The sequence below is a fragment of the Prunus avium genome, chromosome 3 (assembly GCF_965620075.1).
Source record: "Prunus avium chromosome 3, drPruAviu1.hap1.1, whole genome shotgun sequence".
NCBI classification, from domain to species: Eukaryota; Viridiplantae; Streptophyta; class Magnoliopsida; order Rosales; family Rosaceae; genus Prunus; species Prunus avium.
The window spans coordinates 37,808,811-37,831,646 of NC_142286.1; the positions used below are offsets into that span (position 1 = coordinate 37,808,811).

A 22,836-nucleotide genomic window follows, 5' to 3' on the forward strand; every position below is an offset into this window, starting at 1 on the left:
TATGAACTTTACCTCATATATAAGATCACAAATAACAACCTTGAAACATAAATATATAGATTCAATTAATCAAATAAAAACGAATATAAAAACTGAAGTTCATACCGTAGTTCTCACTCTTCGATCTCTCATGTCTATTGCCATCGGAAACCGTTGAGTTTGTGTTCACTGTACTAATCTGGTTTGACCTGTCTTGATTGTTGTTTATTAGACGATTAATTACAACATAAATATCATACCCGCTAAAATTGGAAAAGAAAAATGAAAACAAGAATTGAAACTTGGTGAAACTTTTCATCTCTCTCTACTACATCGAATCATCAAACCCTTAGAGCACTTCCAACAGTAAAACCCTTGCCATGGCAAAGGGGGAGCTAGGGCAGCTACTATTCACATGAATAGTGGCTGCCCTTGCAAAAAGCAATGTGTGTTTCCAGCAATTGCCATGGCAAAGGGCAAACACTATTAATTTTTTTGTTTTTTTCACAAATTTGTTTACCTAAACAATTAATTTGGATAATTTTTTTAAAAAAGATTTTTGGTGTGGGAAGTGAAAAATATGACTAAGTATTTATTTTTTAAAAATCTGAATTTTTTTGTTTTTTTTTTTGTTGCTGACGTCAGCCCCCCTCGTTTTGGATCTCGGGCTCGATCTACCCTTGGGCCAGCCTGTCTTCGTGGTCCCCACCTCCAACTCGGGCCAGCCTGAGTTGCTGGAATCGATTTTTTGTCCAAAAGTCCCCTAGCCCGAGTCCAGAGCTACTGTACTTGCTCTTAATGAAAACTTCTTAGACAAAAAGGAAGCATAACAAAAATTTCAAGAAAAGAAAAATTAGGGCTCTATTTTTATTTCAATCACATCTCCCCCCTCCCCAACTTAATGCAAACCGAACAAAAATTTTGCCAATGAAATCCAAAATATCGAATTACATTAATCACCGATGTAATTAATGGGGAAGCAAAGCAAACCAAGTCTCCTCATGAAAAAAGAAAAAGAAAAAAAAGAAGTCATGCATGCAATTAAAAGGGAAACACAAAGAAAGACCAGAAATCTTTCGATCCTTATTTAATTTGAGACAAAAGTATATAAAAGAAAGGCAAAAAGGAGTAATGCATTGTAGCTTATTAGGCACATGTCATTACTCATTTACTCTCACCTGATTTTTTATTTATTTATTTATTTTTAAACAGTGGTAGCTAGGCTTTTTCCTAAAAGCATGGTATAAAACTATTTCGGGAATTGCATAGCGGGACGTACAACAGTTGCCGAAACAAAAGGCTTGTTCTGAGAAGATGGTTTGGAGAGAAGGGAGGTTGGTAAGACTTTAACCCTAATTGTAAATTGTAATTTCCATGAATTCCTATTATATGTTTAATTACAACATCACTATATATAACTACAAGGACTACACACATGATCTCCCACTGAAACCCTAGTTAAAACTTTTGGTATCTCTGTCTATACTATGATAAAGACTCGTAGTGAACATAAACCCTAATTAAAAATTATTAGCCAAAAAAAAAAAAAAAAGACTAACTGAAACGATGAAACCCCAAGAAAAATATTATGGCTCTATTTCAATCACATCTCCCCATGCCCAATTTCTTAATTCAAATTGAACAAGAAGTTTGTAGATGAATTCCAGAATATCAAATTGCAGTTAACAATCAAGCAGAAGCTAAAAAGTCATGCATGCAATTCAAAAGGAAAACATGAAGAAATACCATAATATGAAAAAGGAGATACATACCAAATCTTTTTCTCACTTCTTGAGCGAAGGTAAACCCTTTTCTCAACTTTCCCCAACTCTGTAATAAACAAAATTATTATCACATATAGAAGCAATTCTCAACTTGAATGCTGTTGTATACATCAATTACCCAATAAGGGATTGACATCTGGAGAGAAGGATTAAATTAGGTAACTAACGGATTTCAATTAAATAAGTTAACTAAAGTGTTTTCTTTACACACTTAATCGTGTGGCCTTGGCACCCAAAGCCCATTGCTAATTTACTCACCCGAGCCCGCCGACCCGGGTCCCCCTTCTGCCTTCTTCTTCGTATCTTCTTCGCTGCCCGTTACTGATTAACCCTTGAGCCAACCAAAGAGACCATAACCCAATTGATCTCCTTCGTTTTTGTTAACTATCTGAGGTTTTTTCACCGACTGAGGTTGAATTTCAGTCTCTGGTTAGAGCATTTGCAGAGAAGTGACCGGATTGCAATCGCGGTTTAGGTTGAAAGGACAAGTCTTGGGTTAGTAGATTTGTTAAATTCTTGTGATTTTAGTTTGTGGGTTTAGTTTTTAGGAGCCATTCGGGCTCTCCCATGTTTCATACGATGTTTCTGTCCTGTTTTTTCAATGGGTTTGTTTGTTTTTGTTTTTGTGTGTGTGCTTCTTTGGATTTCTGTTCTTTTTTTGAATTGGTTATCTAGTACAAGTTATCAAGTTGTAAATTAACTTCTTCTTTTCGGTCTGTGCTTATTTGGACATACCATAATTGATTGAATGTTTGTGTATCATTAGCGCCCAAACTTGATAACTTACAAGTTTAATGTAGACTTGTTATTGGAGATACGGTTGGCTTTTCAGATTGAAGTACTTGAAATTTGACCCTTCATTTCGAATGTTACCTCCACAAATAAAATGGGAAAGATGTGAGTGAAGAAATATAATAATTAAGAACATGAAGTCATCGTTCTCAAAGTTTCTCTTCATATGAATAATGGAACATGATATTTTTCCTGTTCTGCAAAAAAGTTGTTTCTTCTTGCGTAACTATGATGATTCTCTGCTGTTACCCGAGCTTGTTTATCAAGAGTTCTATTTCCTTGTTCAAAAGAGTATATACATTATTGGTATACAATCCGTTAAGGTAATCCGTGATTTGTCATATTTATCCTTTCTGTACTTCAATTTTATCCTGGGAGAAGGAAACCCCGTGTATTGTTCCTAATTATGAGAAAAAGAAACATGCATGTCAAGTTCCTGTCATCTGTTTTTAAGGTACCTTAAATAAAGTTGTGACAGGAATTCAGTGTTAACAAATTGTATTTATTTAACCTTTTTCACACCTCATCTGTATATGCATTCATATTGTGCATTTGCTTTATTGTTTTGAAAAGGTTAAACCTTGTGCATCTTATTAAAAGAAAAAGACTTATATGATGCTTACCGCTGCTTAGTCTGCTTCATTTTTTATCTTCAGGTCTTGTTGAACACTTTGGTTATGGCATCTAGGCGCAATGTTCATTACAGCCCTCTTGCTACTGATGAAAATGATGCTGTCTATGGAAAACCAAATGACCCTCGGTTTTCCTATACTCCGAAGTCCTTTGATAAAATCCCATGGAAATCCATACTCCTTGCTCTATTCCTGCTTTTTCTTGGATCATTGCTTCTGTTTCTTTCATACTTTATTTTCACTGGTCACATGGGAGGGGATCTGTCCCAAGCCTATGGTCTTTTGGCTCTAGGAATTCTCACCTTCCTCCCAGGTATGTCAAAAGATATTTCCATTTCTATCGTTACCTCTACCTATCTGTTGTGACAACTTAAAGTTATATTACTGACTGACTATTTTAGAGTTCAAGACTAATGAACCAATTCAAAGAATAGGAAATTTGTCTTATAAATTGCCTTATCATACAATTAGAGATGAAGAAAATAAAATCTTTCAGTTTGAGAGGAGATGGCATATAAATCTCAGATGGATAACTTCATATGACCTTAAATTCCCTCATTCATATGTTGGATTTCCCCTTTGATGTAACTATTTGAGCATAGGATTAAATCTTAAACCATATTACTGAGTCTGGCCACCGGGTATCTCGATGGATTAATTCTTTACACATGGAAATACTCCATATTGTTTCAGTAGATTGATTGATGACTGACTGACTGACTGACTGATTTCATATCATTCTTATGGCTGCAGGCTTTTATGAGACACGAATTGCATATTATGCATGGAGAGGTGCGAAAGGATACCGTTTCGCCTCCATTCCAGACTATTAGGGTGTTTTTGTCTTCAAACTTTACAAATAATGTGTATGGTGACACTTTCAGTTGACATGGTCATGTAAAATCCACATTGTATAGAACACATGAATGATCCATATGTAACTTGTTTACTATTTATTTGTTGTTTAATGACTTGTTTGCAGTTGAAGCACGCCACGCTCGCACATATAGTTCGTAGTACTACTGGGATTGTTCTTCAGCCTGTAGGTTGTAAAACTGTTTATCCAGCTCTATTGAATCAAAGCCTAAGCAGAAGTTTTTGATATTCTTGCAGCCAAATTGTTATGCTTGCATATTAGCTCATTATGTTGAGCAAGAAAACTTATTTTTGTGGGTTCAAGGCTTGAATCTTTGTAATAGCCAAACTAACATATTGCTGTCCAAGCTTGCCTTGTAGAAGAAAAACTTGCATGTCACGGGATAGCAAAACAGTGTTACTCTCATGACATGCAAGTTCTTCTTGCCTTATAGATGAACTGAAAAATGCCAACAATGCTACCCTTTTGGTAGGAGACATAGGCATTTTAATGGCGGGCCGAGTAGATCCAAATCAACTTTGTCATCCTAGTCAATCATGTCTCATAGAAATCATCACTACAATAGCTCCAAACATAAGGTTTCATAGGAATCACTTTTAAATAAATAATAATAACTAATTTAATGATTGGAATATATTCAGTTGAAAAGGATAAAATAAAATACCATGTAAACTGATGTGCCTTTTACAGAATTAGAATATATTGTCTTGTCATTAATAACTAATTTAATTTTTATTTTAACTGTTATATTAAAAAAAATTAAGACTTTGACAGAAAAATTGCTAAACAGTAGAAAATCGAAGCTCAGATGACGAGAGAAAGGCAGCCAGAGCTCACTAATTTACTGCCCCCAATTTTTCCTCCGATTTGCCTTCAACCAAAACAATCAAGGGAAATCCCCACTTTGCCCCTACACAAAACCAAATCAACCATCTGAGAAAGCAAACTCCTTTGTCGTTTCAGCAAATGCCATGGGCGAATCTGTCAATTTAAAACATTAATTAATTAAGATAGTAAATAGATTAATAGAAGATCGTGGCGGAGTCTGTGAAAGTCCGAAGCGAGAAAGAATAACACACGACAGGGCGCCCTTCTGCGTCTCCATTTTTCAGTATAGCCTTTTAGGGGTCTCTGCGATACTGCTCATTCACAATCCAATTCGAAGAGACCCTTTTCGCCTTTCGTATCAGCGACTTCAATTTCGGAGTTAATTTCATGTAACTTTCTCTCTCTCATTCTCTGTATTATCTGTTTCTGTTGAATTGCATGCTTGTCTGGGTGTTTTGTTTAATTGTCAATTATGTGAATTTATTGATAGTTTCTGGGATCTGTTGCAGCTAGGTTTATTGGAATCTCTGGAATTAGACAAGTATTGGAAAAATTGGGGAAAAAAGCTATTAAGTTCGGAAATTTGGGAAATTTTTCTTCTGTTTGAAGCTACTGATTGATTTATATGAATTAGGTTCCTGTTTCTGATTTAAAAGTGGGTTTTTCAACTTCTCTTTTTTCCTTAATGTATTTCCCTCTTATTGTTATCTTCCTCAAAGATGCAATTTTTTTTTTTACATGAGTGATGTATGGAAATTGGGGATGGGAGTTCTGTTTGAGGTGTTGCTATGACTGAGTTTTGGCCCTTACGCATCCATTGCGGGTTCTCTTACTTTTACTTTGTAGTTGCAATTGTAGTATAAATAGCTTTTTGCTCTTTCGGTGTCTGATGGAGTAAGGGCAGAAGCATTTCGATGTTGTTCACAATATAAATTTGCTCCACAAATAATCAAACTTCTATGTTCTTTATGTTTTTCTGAAATTACAGTTCCAATCGAAGTCGCTTTTTATTATTATTATTGTTTTGAGTATACACTTGAGTGTACATTTGTATACTTGGAATGACAAGTCTGCTGGTCTAGATTAAATAGTAACATTCCTGGTGTAATTGTAAATCTCATCTTCCAAAATATATCGGTGTTTGCACTCTCTTGCATGTTTGTCTGAGTTTTTTATATTTATGATCATGCCTTTAGATTAGGAAAATGGATGGATCGGTTGGCCGTGGGGGCAGCAGTGCGGATGCTTATTTACCCAATTACAAGCTTGGAAAAACTCTTGGTATTGGTTCTTTTGGAAAGGTCAAGATTGCAGAGCATGCATTAACTGGCCATAAAGTTGCCATCAAGATCCTCAACCGGCGCAAGATAAAGAACATGGAAATGGAAGAGAAAGGTCAGCCTCTCACTTTGTGAACAATGGTTGAATTTGATTACTTGTCTTTTTCTATTTCAGACTGTTCTGTCTTGAATTCAAAGTATAAACCTTTGTACTTTACTTGTTTTTCCCTTCCTTTTCACCCTTAAATTTTGGTGCAGTGAGAAGAGAGATCAAAATACTGAGACTGTTTATGCATCCTCACATTATACGACTCTATGAGGTCATTGAAACACCATCAGACATTTATGTTGTGATGGAGTATGTGAAGTCCGGAGAGCTCTTTGATTATATAGTAGAGAAGGGTAGGCTGCAGGAAGATGAAGCTCGTAACTTTTTTCAGCAGGTTATTTGGCAATTGTCTTGTTCTCTTTCTTCTACCATTATTTTTTCTTCTCATATGAGTTACATAAGGCCAATATTTTTTCCTGAGGCAGATAATCTCTGGCGTAGAGTATTGTCACAGAAACATGGTTGTTCATAGAGATCTAAAGCCCGAGAATTTGCTCTTGGATTCCAAATGCAATGTGAAGATTGCTGATTTTGGACTGAGCAACATAATGCGTGATGGCCATTTTCTCAAGACAAGTTGTGGCAGCCCAAACTATGCTGCTCCAGAGGTATAAAGACTGTGGTTAGATGGCCTTTTAGTCATTTTTAAATAGGAAATTTGAATACATTATTCTTGTATCATGGCTTGATTTCTATCTCCAATGTTTCATCTCTTTCATCTTTTGTAGGTCATTTCTGGCAAACTGTACGCTGGGCCTGAAGTGGATGTGTGGAGTTGTGGAGTCATACTATATGCTCTTCTTTGTGGCACCCTTCCATTTGATGATGAAAACATTCCCAACTTGTTTAAGAAAATAAAGGGTGGGATATACACTCTTCCTAGTCATTTGTCACCTGGTGCAAGAGACTTGATACCAAGGATGCTTGTAGTTGATCCAATGAAAAGAATGACCATCCCTGAGATTCGTCAGCATGCATGGTTCCAGGCTCATCTTCCTCGTTATTTAGCTGTTCCTCCACCAGACACAATGCAACAAGCAAAAAAGGTTTGTTTGTTTTTTCTTTTTGGTTTTGTGAATTGGAGTCATAATGCTGTTCTACTTTGCTTTTCCTCAATGTGCAAAGTGATATGTGTCCCCGTGTTTAAATAGAATAGAGAAATGTTAGTGTAATTTTGTTTATGCAACAAAAAGTTGACATATCAGCTGATCCTTGCTTACTGCATATCCTTTTCTGTTTTGGCTGCATCATACACTGGTGTACACCTATTATCATAAGTTCTTCATGTGTCACCTTGCGTTTTGCAGATTGATGAGGAAATTCTTCAGGAGGTGGTTAAGATGGGATTTGACAGGAACGTTCTAGTTGAATCTCTTCGTGGCAGAGTACAAAATGAGGTTTGCACCTTTGGACCTTATTCTCCTTCTGATTTTCCAATAGAGTCTAATTACCTTTTGCATGTTTCAGGGAACAGTTGCATACTATTTGTTATTGGACAACCGTTTCCGTGTATCCAGTGGCTATCTTGGAGCTGAGTTTCAGGAGACTGTGGTATGTATAGCTAAAAAGGAAGCTAGGAGAAACTTGTACTTCGTCTGAAACAGGATCCATTCTGGAGATATCCAACTTAGAGTGGTTGAGGAATATGATAGATCTGTGAATGGACATAATTTGTACCATAACATGATTGGGGAAAATGTTTTAAATGCTTGAACTGTTTGTATCAAGTTCATTATATTCTTCTTTGCTGTGCATAACTGTATTAAGATCGGGCACCAATTGGATTGAAGTTATTTTTTTCTCCTTTTCTTTCAAATTCGTTTTTTTGGTCCAGGAATGTGGTTTCAACCGTATGCATCAAAGCGAGGCTGCTGCTTCACCTGTTGGGCACCGCCTTCCAGGATATATGGAATATCAAGGAATGGGTTTCAGACCACAGTTCCCTGTTGAAAGGAAATGGGCTCTTGGGCTTCAGGTTAAATTTCTCTGACTTCATGTTATTATTTGGGAATAGGACATAAAAAGATAATATATTCTGCTGTGTTAGAAGATAGTTGGGTAAACATATCGAATTGGTTGGTATGTTGAAACAGTCAATGCTTGTGACGTCTAGGAATTTGTTTTGAGCTCACTAAGTGTGCTGGTCCTTCTGGACATGTACAGTAGTGGTAGGTTGAATGGAGTGAACATCAAACATTCAATTTATGATTGTTGATCCTTTCATTGGCAGTCTCGAGCGCATCCTCGTGAAATAATGACAGAAGTCCTTAAAGCTTTACAAGAATTGCGGGTTTGTTGGAAGAAGATAGGGCACTACAACATGAAGTGTAGGTGGGTTCCCGGAACTCCTGGTCATCATGAAGGCATGGTCGACAATTCATTGCACAGTAACCATTATTTTGGCGATGAATCCAGCATCATTGAAAATGATGGTGTCATGAAGACGCCAAATGTGGTCAAGTTTGAAGTGCAGGTAACTGTTACTTTATGTAATTCTGTTTGGTCAAGTTTGCATATTGAAAATAGTTGCCTTTTTCAGATCATCTTGTCTCGAGTATCTTTCCAGAACATAATGCTAATACATACATTCTACTGCTGTTTCGGGGTCTTAAACAGCTCTTCAAAACTCGGGAGGAGAAGTATCTGCTTGATCTTCAGAGGGTTCAGGGCCCCCAGTTTCTCTTCTTGGATCTTTGTGCTGCTTTCCTTGCACAACTTCGTGTCCTTTAAAGCTAGAGCGCCAAGTCTCCCCAACAAAGTCCTTTGTGAATCTGTCGTGATGCTTGTGAAAAAAAAAATGAAAAAAATAACTTGTACCGTGTATATATTAATCTGTCTTTGGGCCACTTTTTACTATTTTTCATCTTATCCCCAGTTTTATATGGGTTTGTAGCTCTTCTTGTATTGAGCCAGTATTCTACACTGGCATTGGCCACGGTCATTTCTAGTTTTGGTTTTGAAGTGGTCTGTTCTGTCCTGGATTTTGCTCGTTAAAGCAACACGCAAATCTGTGTGAAAGAACTAACCTCTCATTGGAGTATGCTCTATCTAATGCAAATTTTCCTTTTCATATTTAGGCAAAATTCATTGATGGGACTTACTTTATGATGTTGTTGATCGCATGCATGCTGAACCACTTCCACCACTTTAATAGAAAATTGTTTTCGTTCCTGGTCTGGTCGTTGCTATTATCCTGTGCTTGTGGTTTTTGGTTTTTTGGTTTTGTTTTTTATACAAGCGATATTGAAGGAGGGTCTTTGGGTCTAGAGATAATTACTCTTAATTACTTTTACTTGAGCTGCAAGCTCCTTGTGATTCATCGGACTACTTGACCAGAAAGAAGAACCAGAACGAAGAATGTAGAAGATAGATAAAAAAAAACATGTGTTTCCTTTTAGCTTGTGTCCCAACGTGACAACTCAACAAAAACAAAGCCCCAACTTTTCCATTTCTTTGGTCTAATAAATGTGTATTTGCAATATAATGTATCAGTGCATTATCTTATTAACGACCGAATTTTAATCATTTAATCTTTTAATTCAAGGACTAAATCTACAATACACCGATGCATTGAATGCACCACAAAAAGACCTCGTTTGTCTTTAGCCTCTGGCGGTATTTTTATTGTTCTTCATCTGTCCAAGTAAAGTCTTCTCTTTGGACGTCTTCTTCCTTCTGATCTGATAAAATACTGAATGTATCATGCATTATGACAATTGAAAAACACATCTTGTTCACCACAAACGTTACACAAAAAATTATGGAGAGAAGCAATTCAATTTATTATTACTTCAGTGGTTTCTTTCAACCGGAAGCTCAAATTACAATTCACTATTTCTTTGACATACATTAGGAGATCAGCAATATTGCAAAGAATGGAATAATGGTGAATTCCAGATGATCTGGAACTAATTAGAAGATGAATTTGTTAAAAGTAAAAAACTAAAAGGCTCTCTTTTTCATCAATTAGTTGACAAAAAACAGATGGGTTGCAGATCAAGTGAGCTCCAGAGTGACAATTCACCATCACTACTCAGAGAAATATCCATTGAACTCTGTTGGGTTTCTTCCTCTTCTTTCTTCCCAATCACCACCCCCTGATATTCTTGTTTTGCAGCAGCGGCAGCAGCTTCCTCTTTGTTCTTGTTACAGGCTCTCTGAAGGTTGCTTAAGGACTCAGATATGCCTCTCCCTTTGGCATTTCCTGATGATGATGATGATGACGACGATGAAGATCCAATCTTTAACCTTAAGCACTCAGGTATGCCATTGAAGGCATAGAGAGAAGCAGAGAACTTTCTTTCATATTTCATTCTCTTCATGGCTGCTCTTAGCATTGAAGGCTCATCTGCATAGGTCTCTGACTCCACTGGCTCCTCTATCTCCTCAGCAATCTCAAAAGGAGATGGAGAGTAGTAGTTGGATGCTCCAATATCATCCACAAACTGGAAATCAATCACACCAACTTGATCATTGACTTCTTCTTCTTCTTCTTGATCCATATCTTCCTCTGATCCTTCACCGACAAAATTTGCATCCCCGCCACTGTAAATCTGTGCCACTTCACTCAAATTGCCATAGTCCATTTGATCAGTTTCTCTTGCAGTAGAGTACTCTTCCTTCTCAGTCAAGCAAGATTCAAAGCTTGATGTCATGTAGTCAATGCTACTTGCACTAATGATGTCATGATTGTTGCTTGTGATGTAATCTTCAGGATCATTAAGGAAATCAGTGTATTGGGTTTCTGAGAAATCCGCTCCTGCTTCTTCTTCCTGATGATCGGCATGTTGCTGCATTTGATGGTGGTTGATAGGCAAAGGAGCTGAAGGAGCAGAACAAGAGCTGCTGTTGTTTCTTGCTTTGAGCCTCTGCAGGAGAAGGTTTGTGATCTTTGAGGGAAGTGCTGGTGTTGAAGATGGTGAATGTGAGCAAGGCCAGAAATTGGTTCGAGTATTGGCACCGCGGAGCAAGCAAGCAGCCTCATCATAGGCCCTGGCTGCTTCCTCAGCAGTGTCAAATGTGCCCAACCACACTCTTATCTTTTGAATGGTGTCCTTAATCTCAGCCACCCATCTTCCGGAGGGTCTTTGGCGGACACCAACAAAGCGTTTTCGAGCTCTTCGTGCTCCTCCTAGCTCTGCAGCAGCCGAAGCTTCCTTCACCATCTCATCCCAAGCCATGGTTCCCTCACTTGAACTCCTGTCTTCCACTCCATCACTAACTTTTCTCTTCCTTGCCATATCTATAGCTCTTTTCTTTCGAGTATATTTTTCTTTGCTAGTGTGTTATGTTTTGTACTTGCAAGTGATTTACTTGAAGCTGAAGGCTCAATTGCTTTGATGATCTGGTTCCGTTGGGATGTGCATTTATATATATGTAGGGAACTGAAGATCCTCTCAAAAAAATGATTGCAGGTTTGAAACGGTCGTACCGTTTGTTCTCATTTCTTTGTTTCTTTTTCCTCTCGGCCTAACACTAACCAAATGGAAAGGGACCTGCAATTGTTGCATTGCATTTGACCCAGCCAAAGATGCCTATATCTCTCTTCTATGCCATTATTTAAACAACATATTAATAACACGGAATTGTGAGCTTGAATGAGTCATACATCTCCCTTTTTCTGCATTTCTTTTATCAGAAACATGTATTTTATAAACTTTTGTGTTTATTTTATAACTCACTGACGTATCTTCTAGCACCAAGGAGATACAAACATAGAAGTCATCTTTGTAGAGAAAGGGACTACTTGTTCCCTTCTATTGAATATCTCATGGCATTAAAACTCAAGTACATCAGCAACCAAATGATCCCCAAGGAGAACAACAAATGGAGCCTAATTAGACAACATAGTGAGCTCTCTCTAATTTAAGTGCAGAATATCCATTACTACCACTACAGGATACAATTATATTTACTGAATTCCAATGGAAAATAATATTGAAAGCCATTCAAGGCAACTTGGGGGGTAATTTAAGATGATGGGTGGTCCCTGAATTTATACCCGAGTTTCAATTTGGTCCTCTAACTCGATCAGTTGTTTCCAATTGAAACTAAAAAGCTACACTTTGAACTTATACTAATAACATATCCAAATTCATCCCTAAAGTACAATGGCATTTTCATCAAATACCAACACTAGATTTCTAAATACTAGTTTTGGCGATGGTTCCAATTTCCCTTCTGCCCCAATCAAAACAAAAACAGGGGATCTACATTTTCTCTTTAAATTCCATGGAGGTTATAAGGCAAGCACTAGCTTTGTTTTGAAAGGACAAACACAGTAAACACAGCCACAAAAATCATGGGGCAAACATTCTTTTTTTCACCTGCGATGTGACTTGTTAAACAACGCGTGAAATGTCACTTTCATTAGCCAAATAAGGTCAATTTACACTGCTTTGGGTGAATAACCATGCAATGAAAATCCCCTAATGACCCTATCATTTTGCTCTCGTCATTTATGACCAAAGTTAAGAACAGCGATTTGTACAAAGCCACCTCCACAATGAAGCATGTCCAGGCCATTCTAAAGACTTATTTAATTACATGATAAGGGGTGTTTGTTTTCTAATGCCATCTTATTATATCATATCTAAACACCTTTTCTATTTCATTATCTTGGATGGGTTTACGTCATTCATCATGCTTGTAAAATGACGTTTTTGGACTTACTCAACTGGAATCCGATTGATGGTAATATAAGGACTTGAAGTTGATATAAGCGGTCAGGTGAGGAAATGAGTTAGAATTATGTTAAATCAGCGGTTTGATTTTCTCTTTGTAATCAGGAAAGTATCATATAACATGATGACATTTTTGTTAGAAACAAACATATGAATGGTTGACTTTTCGATAAATGAGGTCGATAATTATGAGATTTTATACTTAAAAATATGATATATCAAGATTAACAAGTTGGTATATCAAATGTTATAAACTTTGTTGAGTAACGTCTGATATGACATCCCAAAAAAATCTTTAGAATTGTAATATTATACATTAAATTTTTGGTGGAATCAAACACGCGAAATGTCGAATTCTCCGAAAGTTAGATTGGCAAGATTATTTGTAATTATATGAAAATATCAAGATTAAAATAAGTCAGTTTGTACTAAACAGTTAGTAACTTTGTATGGTTAACCTCTGATATGACATCTCAAGGAGCACAAGCTAGCCAGAAGAACACACCATTGAAGAAGATTTTAAGACCAAAAACAAAAAACACAAAGATAAAACAAAAATCATAACAAGGATCAATGGGGTAGCAAATCTAAGGGACCGTACGGCGGCCAAAACAAAAGATGAGACGAACGAGTCCGAGAGAGAGCCCAATCTTTGGAGTTCACACTTGTTTTATTGGTCTTTCGCCCAAAATTCACGTCCAACTTAAAATATATCATGATTTTGCTAAGAATAAATAAATAATTATCACGTCACTATTCTTTTTTTAAGAAGAAGAAAAACATAGATTGGACTGCACTTTAAGCTTGTGGTGCTGCCATGTCTGCATGCGATGACGTGTGTTTGTGATTCTGGTTCATCCTCATTGCAGAGGGAAAAAAAAGTATTTAAGTTAGCATGGAAAGGGGAAGCTTAGATTGCGTCAGGGGCAACCTGAGCTTGATCATCCTAATGTTTTTTTTGAGAAAATGTCAAAAGCCCTTTGTTGTTGCTCCACGTGGAGGCTGAAGAACAAACCAATTGTCAGCATTCTCTGGTTTCTAGTTTTTCTAGCGTAGGCTGTTTGTGGCACAAGGGACAGACCGGTAATGGAGGGCATGAGTGTGACATAAATTATATGTATGGTTGACAAATGCCAGGTTTATTCTTGAAAAGAAAATAAAGAATGGGTTTTGAATTAGGGTTCCAACAAAGGGTCAACAAATTGAAATGGAGATGGGAATGGTTCCAAGAATGTTGCAGAAGAAGTGTTTTAAGTTGACAAATGGAACACCAGTATCAACATGTTTGGGCTTTGGCAACCAAAAGTTAGTTAATTTAGTTAGTTGCCGGTGACACTGAAAGAGTACTATTTTATACATTCGTCAAGCATAATATCAATTGTCCATAACAGCAGTGAGAATGACCAACACAAACTTAACTCAAAGATCATATACTTTACATTTTACATGAATACAGAATATGACTTTACAGACACACAATCTTATCTTAAGTTTTAGCCGAAAATTTGTCCCGGTATTAGCGGCACAAGCTTTCTTTCTTTCCACAAGCATCACAAATTATTGAGAGAGTTTCATTGACAAACAGGTAAGTTTTTTTAGTGTAAGAAGACAAACTGCTGACTTCAGACTCCAGCTTGAAGAAGGGGTGAGTTATGGTCATCAGTGCTTCTTGGATGTCGAATTGGCATCAGAGCTGGATCCTCATATGCAGTGCTTAACTTATTATAAAACACAGCTATTGTCGGATCATTCTGATCTTCTCTATCTTTCTTTATCAAACACTGCATATAAAACACAGTAATTAGACCCGTATATACATGCCAAAGTGTCGGCTGAGGCATCCTTTAGCTTATAAACAAGAGACATAAAAAAAGAAACATTATCCAATAAGGTACAACAAAAGATCATAACCTCTTAGGTTTTCACTATCAGATTTTGACATAACGAGATAGAGTGAATGCTATAGATCAAAGTCCGAATATTAGCTAATACAAAATCAACACTAAATAGATAGTTTTGGTGCCAACATACCTCAAGAGGGTAGTCTTCGAATATTGGTAGAAATCGTTTACGGCAGTACTCGTTAAAAAGAAGTGTGAGAATTGGAAGAGGGACAATCAAACTAGAAGCTAAGGAAAGATTCTTCAGCCCAAATATTCCAATTGCAATAATGTGCATCAGTACCAAGGAAAAAATTGTCGAGTTGTGCACAGTTGGCCAAAATCTTCCACCAGTTTCATACTTGGGTGCATATACATTTAGCAGCTGTTCCAAATTGTTCACTAAATAGTATCAGAATATGTATTAACCAAAAATAGGTAAATACAATGAATAATACAAATGAAATTTCCACCAATGACCAAATAGATAGCTTAGATGGTACAAACTACGTAGTACTCTCTGAAAGAATTGCAACGTATGGGGTAAAAAAAAAAAAATTCAGACTGTAAGTCAATAGGCTCTTGATACCATAAAAGAATTGCAACGTATGGGGTAAAGCCTCAATTATAATGAGGGCAGATTGTATTGATTTATACAGTATTACAGATAGAGTCCTATATCAAGTATGATAAGAATACAATGTAATCAGATAAGCAAGAGGAATCCTTCATGGGATAAACATAAATACAAGGTTGAGTCCTAAGGACAATAGTCATCTAATACTCTCAATGTGTCAGCATAGTATTCGAATAGTAAGTTAGTAATTCAACTCAACAAGGATCCTATATGAGCTTCTGATATCACTAGAACAAATTGCCAAAAATTGCCAAAAATCAGAAGACATTTCAATGAAGAGAAAATTTGACAATGCAGAAAGCTTCTTTGTCTGAGGTTTGGGAGGTGCAAGAGGAGTTTGGGGTTGTACCAATTTTTCTTTGTGGTATCATGGAGCCACAGAGTGATTTTACCCTTGCACCGATAATTTTTCGTCATACAACCTATATTTTGGAGTTTCAGTCTGCTCCTTGAAACACTAATTGTTAGGCAGAAGGACCCAATATATTGACAGGTTCTGAAACATAAAGTTATATTATGTCCTAACTCCCAACTTCCCCTTGACCCAAAAAAAAAAAAAAAATCCCAACTTCCCTCCCATGTCCGCCTTTTCTCCAAATTAAATTATGATCGGTCTGTGCCTTAAAGGTCTATTATAGTTAAACGAGAAAGCATACTACGAACCACGGAGTAAATAACAATCCAATTTCACAAGTAGCTACACTTCAAAGTAGGACAATGCTTAAGTAATGCGGATCAATCCATTTTAAATGCCATTAGATTTACAACGAGATTATGTAAATTTGTGCAATTAGTTCAGACAATATATGTGTGACCAACCTGTCACTTGATTACACTGATTGTAATATTATACTATGCTATTCACCTTTAAAGAGCACTAATGCTCGAAGTAGGTTGTCTCATCTTGAAAGGTAGAATGTTAATCATTTTTATGCAATAATTTTGCATAAAAAGAAAGCATTCAACTAACCTGGTTACGGTAGATTATGTATCCCAGACAACAGTAAATCAAAAGGAAGGGGAGAATCAGTGGAGCTAGGAAGAAGTATGTTATTCCAAGGAGTCCAAAAAACAGAACTTTAGGAATGTGACTATGGTATGGAATTGAAGGAACCTCCAATTCATCACTATCTTTTCCTGAAAATGGTCTTTTTATAATACTGCAAATCAGGGGCTTCAGACGGAAGAGTACTGAGGATAGAAGACTGGTCCATCCAGATGTCACAACATATGCAATGAAGAATGATGCCTGCATCCAAGATAAAGAATCTATATAATATCCTTCATCATCAATTCCTGATGTAAATAAATGGTTTCAAAAGTTCAACTTTTAACATTTAAGCCAAATCTCAAGTTCGGCAGACAAAGATACAATCATACAAGAACCACAATTTTTTATTGATAACAAATTATCCTCCCATTATCACCAAGATTATAACTTAATGATGATCGAGAAAAAGTATTTGAAAACGTTAAAGGCCGGGAAAAAATTACCAGGAAGTAGTTGAGTAAAAATTTCACATGTTAACTTTCTGCGAACCCTCCAACAGTTCAAGGAGCTTTTTTATAGTTTAATTAAGATTTAAGAAAAACGAGAAAGGGCATAGCCATAGTACATGGGAAGTAATGAATTTGCTAAAAGCTTCTTAAAACTTCATATGATTATTGCAGAGAGGGATACGTGCTAACATTGCATATGTATTTTCACCTGTGCTGGAACAGCATCAGCAAGGATCCCCGGAATCTCTTTGGGATCAAGAAAGATATCAAACCGATAGAGAACTGTTCCTGATAGTGCATTTGCCAAGAAAATGTTCCATATAGTAAAGCACAACATCTTGGTGCATGCACTTTTTTCTATCTGACTGAAAGAGATGCAACCTTCCATGGATGACAACATTATCATGATGGGTGGCACTAAAGCAATGAACATCTGAAGAATAAGACTTGGAAGATATCCTGTTATGACTTCACTGACAACTGTTCTGTAAGTCAAGAAATTGTATGATTCAGCATCACGTCTTAAATAAGAGAGTTAATTAGTGAAAACGCTATATTTTCCACTTACAGGTTCAGTATGCTTTCCAGAAAAGGAAAATACGTTTCCAACTGTTCAAGATTAGTAAGGCCTTGCACTATTACAACTGGAATGAGGAATAGAATTGTAACAGCAGCGTATGCAACCACCACCAGCAGCTTAGAGATCCATATTTTTATAAAAGATGAAGAAAAGAAGGGCCAGTGAACATCTTGAGGCTCCGGAGCCCTCTCGGTGACCCATTCCGTGGGATTTGTTCCTTGTTGAATGTGTAAAGCTATCGCAGCGCCAAGCCGGGACTTAAGTGACACAAAGGCAGCTGGAACTTCCTATAATTTTTTTTTGGGCATTGTGGAACAATTGACTACATCAAATTTCATGCTCATATAAATCAAACAATATTGGAATAATCTAATCAAATTATAATTTTTTTCTCTAAATATTCTGACACCTTTTAGAAGTCAAAAATATGTGTCTAGGTGTGTTTGTTCATGCATTTCTTAAAGCCACCACATACAAAGCAGTATAACAAAAAAATAATATGAAGAAGAGTGTGTGTTGCTGGTTTCTATTACATTTCATGGATACTTTTGTTTCACCTCTTACATTCAGATTAATGCTAAAGGAATTCTTAACTAGAGGAGTTCTTACCATTTGAAAACAATTATTACCAAACTCTCATGAAAAAATAATACCATGAATACCTTTCCTGCCACTGACAATTGCTCCATTCTCACATTATCTTCTAAAGTTTCCAATTTCTTTCCATAGTGATCTAAAACATTAACTTTGTGTCCAAAAAGCCCACAAAATCCATCACGTATGGATCTTCGCTGGGGATTAGTTTCCGATTTCAGATGCGCAAGCCTTCTGTGTAGCTTTTTAGCATCACTCTACAAAGTAAAAAAAAAATGAATCATTGCCAATTTCTCATTTGATAAAGAAATGTACAACTGTTACAATTTTAGCGTCTAAAACCAACCATATTTCGGCATTATGGATTACAAATTTGAACATATGCTCTTAGGTATGATGTTTTCAGAACCAAAAAAAACGCCAGGCAGGAAGGAACTCTGAGGTGTGATGTTTAAGCAACTAAATAAATATAGGCTATGATTGATGACCAGGAAGGGTAGGATGAAGCAAGCAGAAAGGGACTCTGAGGTGCACATTGCAATTACAGAAGCACCAAGCAGGGCCTTCTGAAAATAACCAAAAAAAACTAACTTGTTGAGGATTAGTCTGATATTCCTTGAAAATTAATGAATTAATTAAAGGTTCCAAGGTAATACCCTCATAAAACTAAATGTATGGCATGATGGTAAAATGGTCAAGCCAATGCAGATCGCAGAGCTCAAAAACAAATTAATTCGTAAAAATTTTGTTCTTCAGTTACGAATTATGAGGTGCTGAGGCCACATAAACAGGATAAACTACTTTCTGCATGATTATTTGCACACATTGTCGGGACTATCCAATATAAATGCATTCAAACATAGGCACATAACATGATTATAAGTGAAAAATAAATGAGGTCTCGTACTTATTTTCCAAAATAAACTCCCACAAGAAATCTGACCCATGTGGGGAGTGGGGACAAAAGATTGAATCAATTATTCACATAGAGTGCTTACAGTGAGATGTTGAAGTTTGTTGGTTCGGCGAACCACTGAATGTGAAAGATAAGTAGAAGGATAATACTCTGTAAAAAATTTCTCAACAGTTTCACTGCAGCTGCTCCCAGATGAGACAGGAATACCACGAACTAATATTGTAAACTGATGAGGCTGAGGTTTGGATGAATAGTAGTGAGCAATTCTTTTTGATGAGATATAGCTATACTCCTGCAGTTATAGTCGTCAAGCTGAAATCAGTGTTGATTCTTCCTTATAAATGAACCAGAAAACGATGGAATAAACCATAAAAAAGAAACAAAATCTGACTTACATAATAAAGAAGATAGCAGACAACTCCACTGAAAATGTATACTGCACAAAAGTGAACCCATAACCTTGGGAGACCAAAGCTAATAATCAGGTGGTCTTCAAAATAATTTAATATGCCTACTTTAAATATAATAAATTCAAATGTAACTGAATATTATCTAGCAACAACAAAGAGAAGTACTCCACATAAAAGGTTTATGTTGAAGTTAGTTTGAATAATATGTGAGAAGGATATTCACTCTCACCTAAGTCTAAATCTTGGAATGAGCTTGAACAACTTCACTCTCACCTCCTAGTCTATGAATGTGCAAGCACAAAAAGTACGAGAAAAGTCCAACTCAGTTGCCGGTATCTAGGACCAATATTTCCCATCAAAGTTAGCTTATATAATCTGCCAGAGTCCGACAAAAATAAAATGGAAATGAAAAACAAAATACAAAAAATCTGCCACAGGAATTAGAAGATACACCAGAGACCTATAGCCAAATCTCAACCTAAGCTCATACGGCTTCACCTCCTTTCTAAGGCTTTGAATGTGTGAGCAAAAGAAGGAATCCTAGGCTTTTAACGTTTCATTGATTGATGCACTAACTTATAAAGGACATATACTGCATAGAATTGAAAGCCACTAAAAAGGATTACTGCATTGGGGAACAATGTGTGGAAATATGATGCAGGGCTATACAAGACACTCAACCCATTGTAGCAAATGCAACAATGGCTCAAAGAATAATACCAGGCAGTGTTTAAGACTGCAATTTCATGTCAAGTTAATTCTTTTGTTAACAATCTTTCCCACAAGTTTCAATCAACAGCACCTACAAATGACACTCCAAACCAGACAATTACCATTTTGAGCCATCATTGACATTTGAAATACTGAAGGAGTCCAAAGACTTGTTGGCCAAATCCGAAGAATCCGCATCTAGCTGACTCCCCAGATAATTTATTGGAAGAAGAATGACAACCCCAACAATCCCAGCAAAGCCAAATACTCTCATACTGCATAAAAACAAACAACAAAAACTCAAATATGCCCTCAAAAAAGCAAAACCAATCTGAACATACCCTGCAGTTCTAGTTTATTAAGTAACCTGAAGATAAAAATGCGAATGAAGACCACAGCATCGAAGCTGGTGGCCGACATAAACTCATCTTCAGAGGGCTGCCATGCCCTTTTCACCCAACCTGCAGTTGGTAACAGCCTCTCGAAATTGAACCCATTTCTCTGCCCTGATTCTTCTTTAGCAGCAACCAAGCGTGGTGCATAGACTTCAAGATTACTGGGTTGCTTCTTCAATATCGAATATAGAGTGAAGAAGAGGAGACAAAGCCCAAGATTGATTCCTACTGACGTTAAAAGTGCCCACACTATCATATCTTCAATCAAAACCACTCAACCTCAACTGGGCAAACTGCAAATTATATATTTGTAGTGCAAAGATGACATTACAATCTCCAAGTCTCCAACTTTAACGAAAGAAAGCAGCTGTGTCAGTTTATGACCAAAACAAAAAACAAAAGCAGCTGTGTCAGTTTGAGCGCGAGGAACAGGGCAGGGGCAGCAAGGGGAATTTACGCTTATGAGGCTTACTTTTTTTTTTTTTTTTTGGGGTCATAAGCTTATGTTATGAGGCTTGCTTAGGATTTTGTCAACGTAACCGACTTTATTTCTGAAATTGGCGATACTACCCCTGGGCCCGCGTGGTCTCCCGCCATGTGGCCTTTCATTGCGGATCAGACAAGACGGACTTCAATTTGCTCAAGCAACTCACTGCCGACTGGCCCAAATGTCACTCTCTATATCGGTTTCTTTTTTGATAGGGCAAGTATCTGGTTTTGATCCATTTAAAATCTTACAGTTGAGCGCAAGCGAGTTAGACTCATCAGGTAATTTAGAACAAAAAATCTTACTTTACATTTAATCAAAATGAACATGTTTTATAAGGATTTTTTTCGACCGCAATGAACCAAACAAGATCAGTTTAGATCCGATTTGATCGGTTTGAGAGTTGGTCAGTTTAAATTTGTATTTCATACTAAATTTTTAGTTCTTCTTTTAATTATCTTTTTTTTTTTTTATACAAGTGATAGTCTAAAATACAAAGGAATGGGGTTTTACTAACTCACACACACACACTACCAAGGTGTAATAGGAGTTTGAATCTGAGATCATACTGACTGCAAGTCGAGATCTTTTTCCATTGGACTAGACCATGTTGACAATTTTTTTATCATCTTTATAGCCAAGATTAATGACCCGAACCACTTATATTTGGTTATTGGATTGTCCAATACCTGATATAGAGCTCCTATATTTTACTCGTTTCGTTAGACAAGCTAGGATACTTTTAAAATATAATAATATTTAAAGAGTATAGTTGGGCGGATATACTTTTTAGATGTATTACCCACGGCTATACTGCACAAAATGATTTTTACTTATAGCCTTTTTTGATTATTTTAATTAGTAATTATATTTTGATTATTATTTCTTTAGTTAATTTTTAATATTTAAATATTTTATTAAGCGTTTATACTCTTTAAATATTATTATATTTAAAAGTATAACCGCGCAATTATACTCTCTAAGGGCTCGTTTGGTACACAGGATTGGCTTGGACTGGCTTGGACTAAATTTAGTACCATGTTTGTTTTATCTAATCCTAGTCTTAGATGGGATTGCTAATACCGGGCCCAATTCTCACCAATGTATAAAATGCATATATTATATTGTAAAATTAATAACATATATTATTATTATTAAACTTACTTACACATATACTATAATGTACATATATACATGTATATACACATAAATATATCATATATGTATATATATACATACACATATATACATATATAATATATATAATATACATATACATATATACATGTATATTATTATTATAATATACACATATACATATTAATATTATAATAATAGCATACGTGTATATATGTATATGTATATTATATATATTATATATTATAATACATATATATATATACATGTATATATACATATATGTGTATATATATTATACCCATGTGTGTATTATAGTATACATATACACACATATATACACATATACATTATATATGTATTATATATATTGTAATACACATATATACATGTATATATATATATATATATATATATATATATTATAAAATACATATATATATATATATGTATGTATTATACCCATGTATATATTATAATATACATATATACACCTATATACACATATATTATATATGTATATTGTATGCATATATATATACATGGGTATAATACATATATATATATATATATATATATATATATATACACACATATGTTTATATTATTTATAATATACATATAT

General features: G+C 35.9%; 4 protein-coding genes across 6 annotated transcripts; 2 read left to right on the plus strand and 2 right to left on the minus strand.

Moving 5' to 3' along the window:
• Window positions 1–1,984: 1,984 nt before the first annotated feature.
• On the plus strand, window positions 1,985–4,155 carry LOC110755532 (transmembrane protein (DUF872)). Its single transcript, XM_021956761.2, has 3 exons — window positions 1,985–2,258; window positions 3,212–3,500; window positions 3,941–4,155. Exons 2-3 carry the CDS (start codon window positions 3,233–3,235, stop codon window positions 4,018–4,020), a joined length of 348 nt encoding a protein of 115 aa, XP_021812453.1. The 5' UTR covers window positions 1,985–2,258; window positions 3,212–3,232; the 3' UTR covers window positions 4,021–4,155.
• Window positions 4,156–5,094: 939 nt separating this feature from the next.
• Window positions 5,095–9,353, plus strand: KIN11 (SNF1 kinase homolog 11). Of its 2 annotated transcripts, none has more exons than XM_021956798.2 (10): window positions 5,095–5,281; window positions 6,089–6,287; window positions 6,431–6,615; window positions 6,707–6,889; window positions 7,010–7,327; window positions 7,589–7,678; window positions 7,749–7,832; window positions 8,116–8,256; window positions 8,512–8,754; window positions 8,821–9,353. In XM_021956798.2, the coding sequence occupies exons 2-10, from the start codon at window positions 6,098–6,100 to the stop codon at window positions 9,172–9,174; spliced, it is 1,788 nt and encodes a 595-aa protein (XP_021812490.1). In that variant the 5' UTR covers window positions 5,095–5,281; window positions 6,089–6,097; the 3' UTR covers window positions 9,175–9,353. The 2 variants fall into 2 exon arrangements, with proteins under 2 accessions (XP_021812490.1, XP_021812491.1); XM_021956799.2 differs by having other exon boundaries at window positions 5,098–5,281; window positions 8,898–9,242.
• A 681-nt stretch (window positions 9,354–10,034) lies between these two features.
• On the minus strand, window positions 10,035–11,772 carry LOC110755584 (uncharacterized). The gene has a single exon (XM_021956813.2). It carries the CDS (start codon window positions 11,519–11,521, stop codon window positions 10,244–10,246), a length of 1,278 nt encoding a protein of 425 aa, XP_021812505.1. The 5' UTR covers window positions 11,522–11,772; the 3' UTR covers window positions 10,035–10,243.
• A 2,522-nt stretch (window positions 11,773–14,294) lies between these two features.
• On the minus strand, window positions 14,295–20,975 carry LOC110755543 (hyperosmolality-gated Ca2+ permeable channel 2.3). 2 transcript variants are annotated; one of them, XM_021956770.2, is made up of 10 exons: window positions 20,560–20,975; window positions 20,315–20,467; window positions 19,467–19,530; window positions 19,154–19,363; window positions 18,224–18,412; window positions 17,550–17,848; window positions 17,190–17,466; window positions 16,452–16,730; window positions 14,996–15,229; window positions 14,295–14,745 (listed from the first exon to the last, which is right to left on the minus strand). In XM_021956770.2, the coding sequence occupies exons 1-10, from the start codon at window positions 20,841–20,843 to the stop codon at window positions 14,587–14,589; spliced, it is 2,148 nt and encodes a 715-aa protein (XP_021812462.1). In that variant the 5' UTR covers window positions 20,844–20,975; the 3' UTR covers window positions 14,295–14,586. The 2 variants fall into 2 exon arrangements, with proteins under 2 accessions (XP_021812462.1, XP_021812465.2); XM_021956773.2 differs by lacking the exon at window positions 20,560–20,975 and having other exon boundaries at window positions 19,467–19,507; window positions 20,315–20,456.
• Window positions 20,976–22,836: the final 1,861 nt, after the last annotated feature.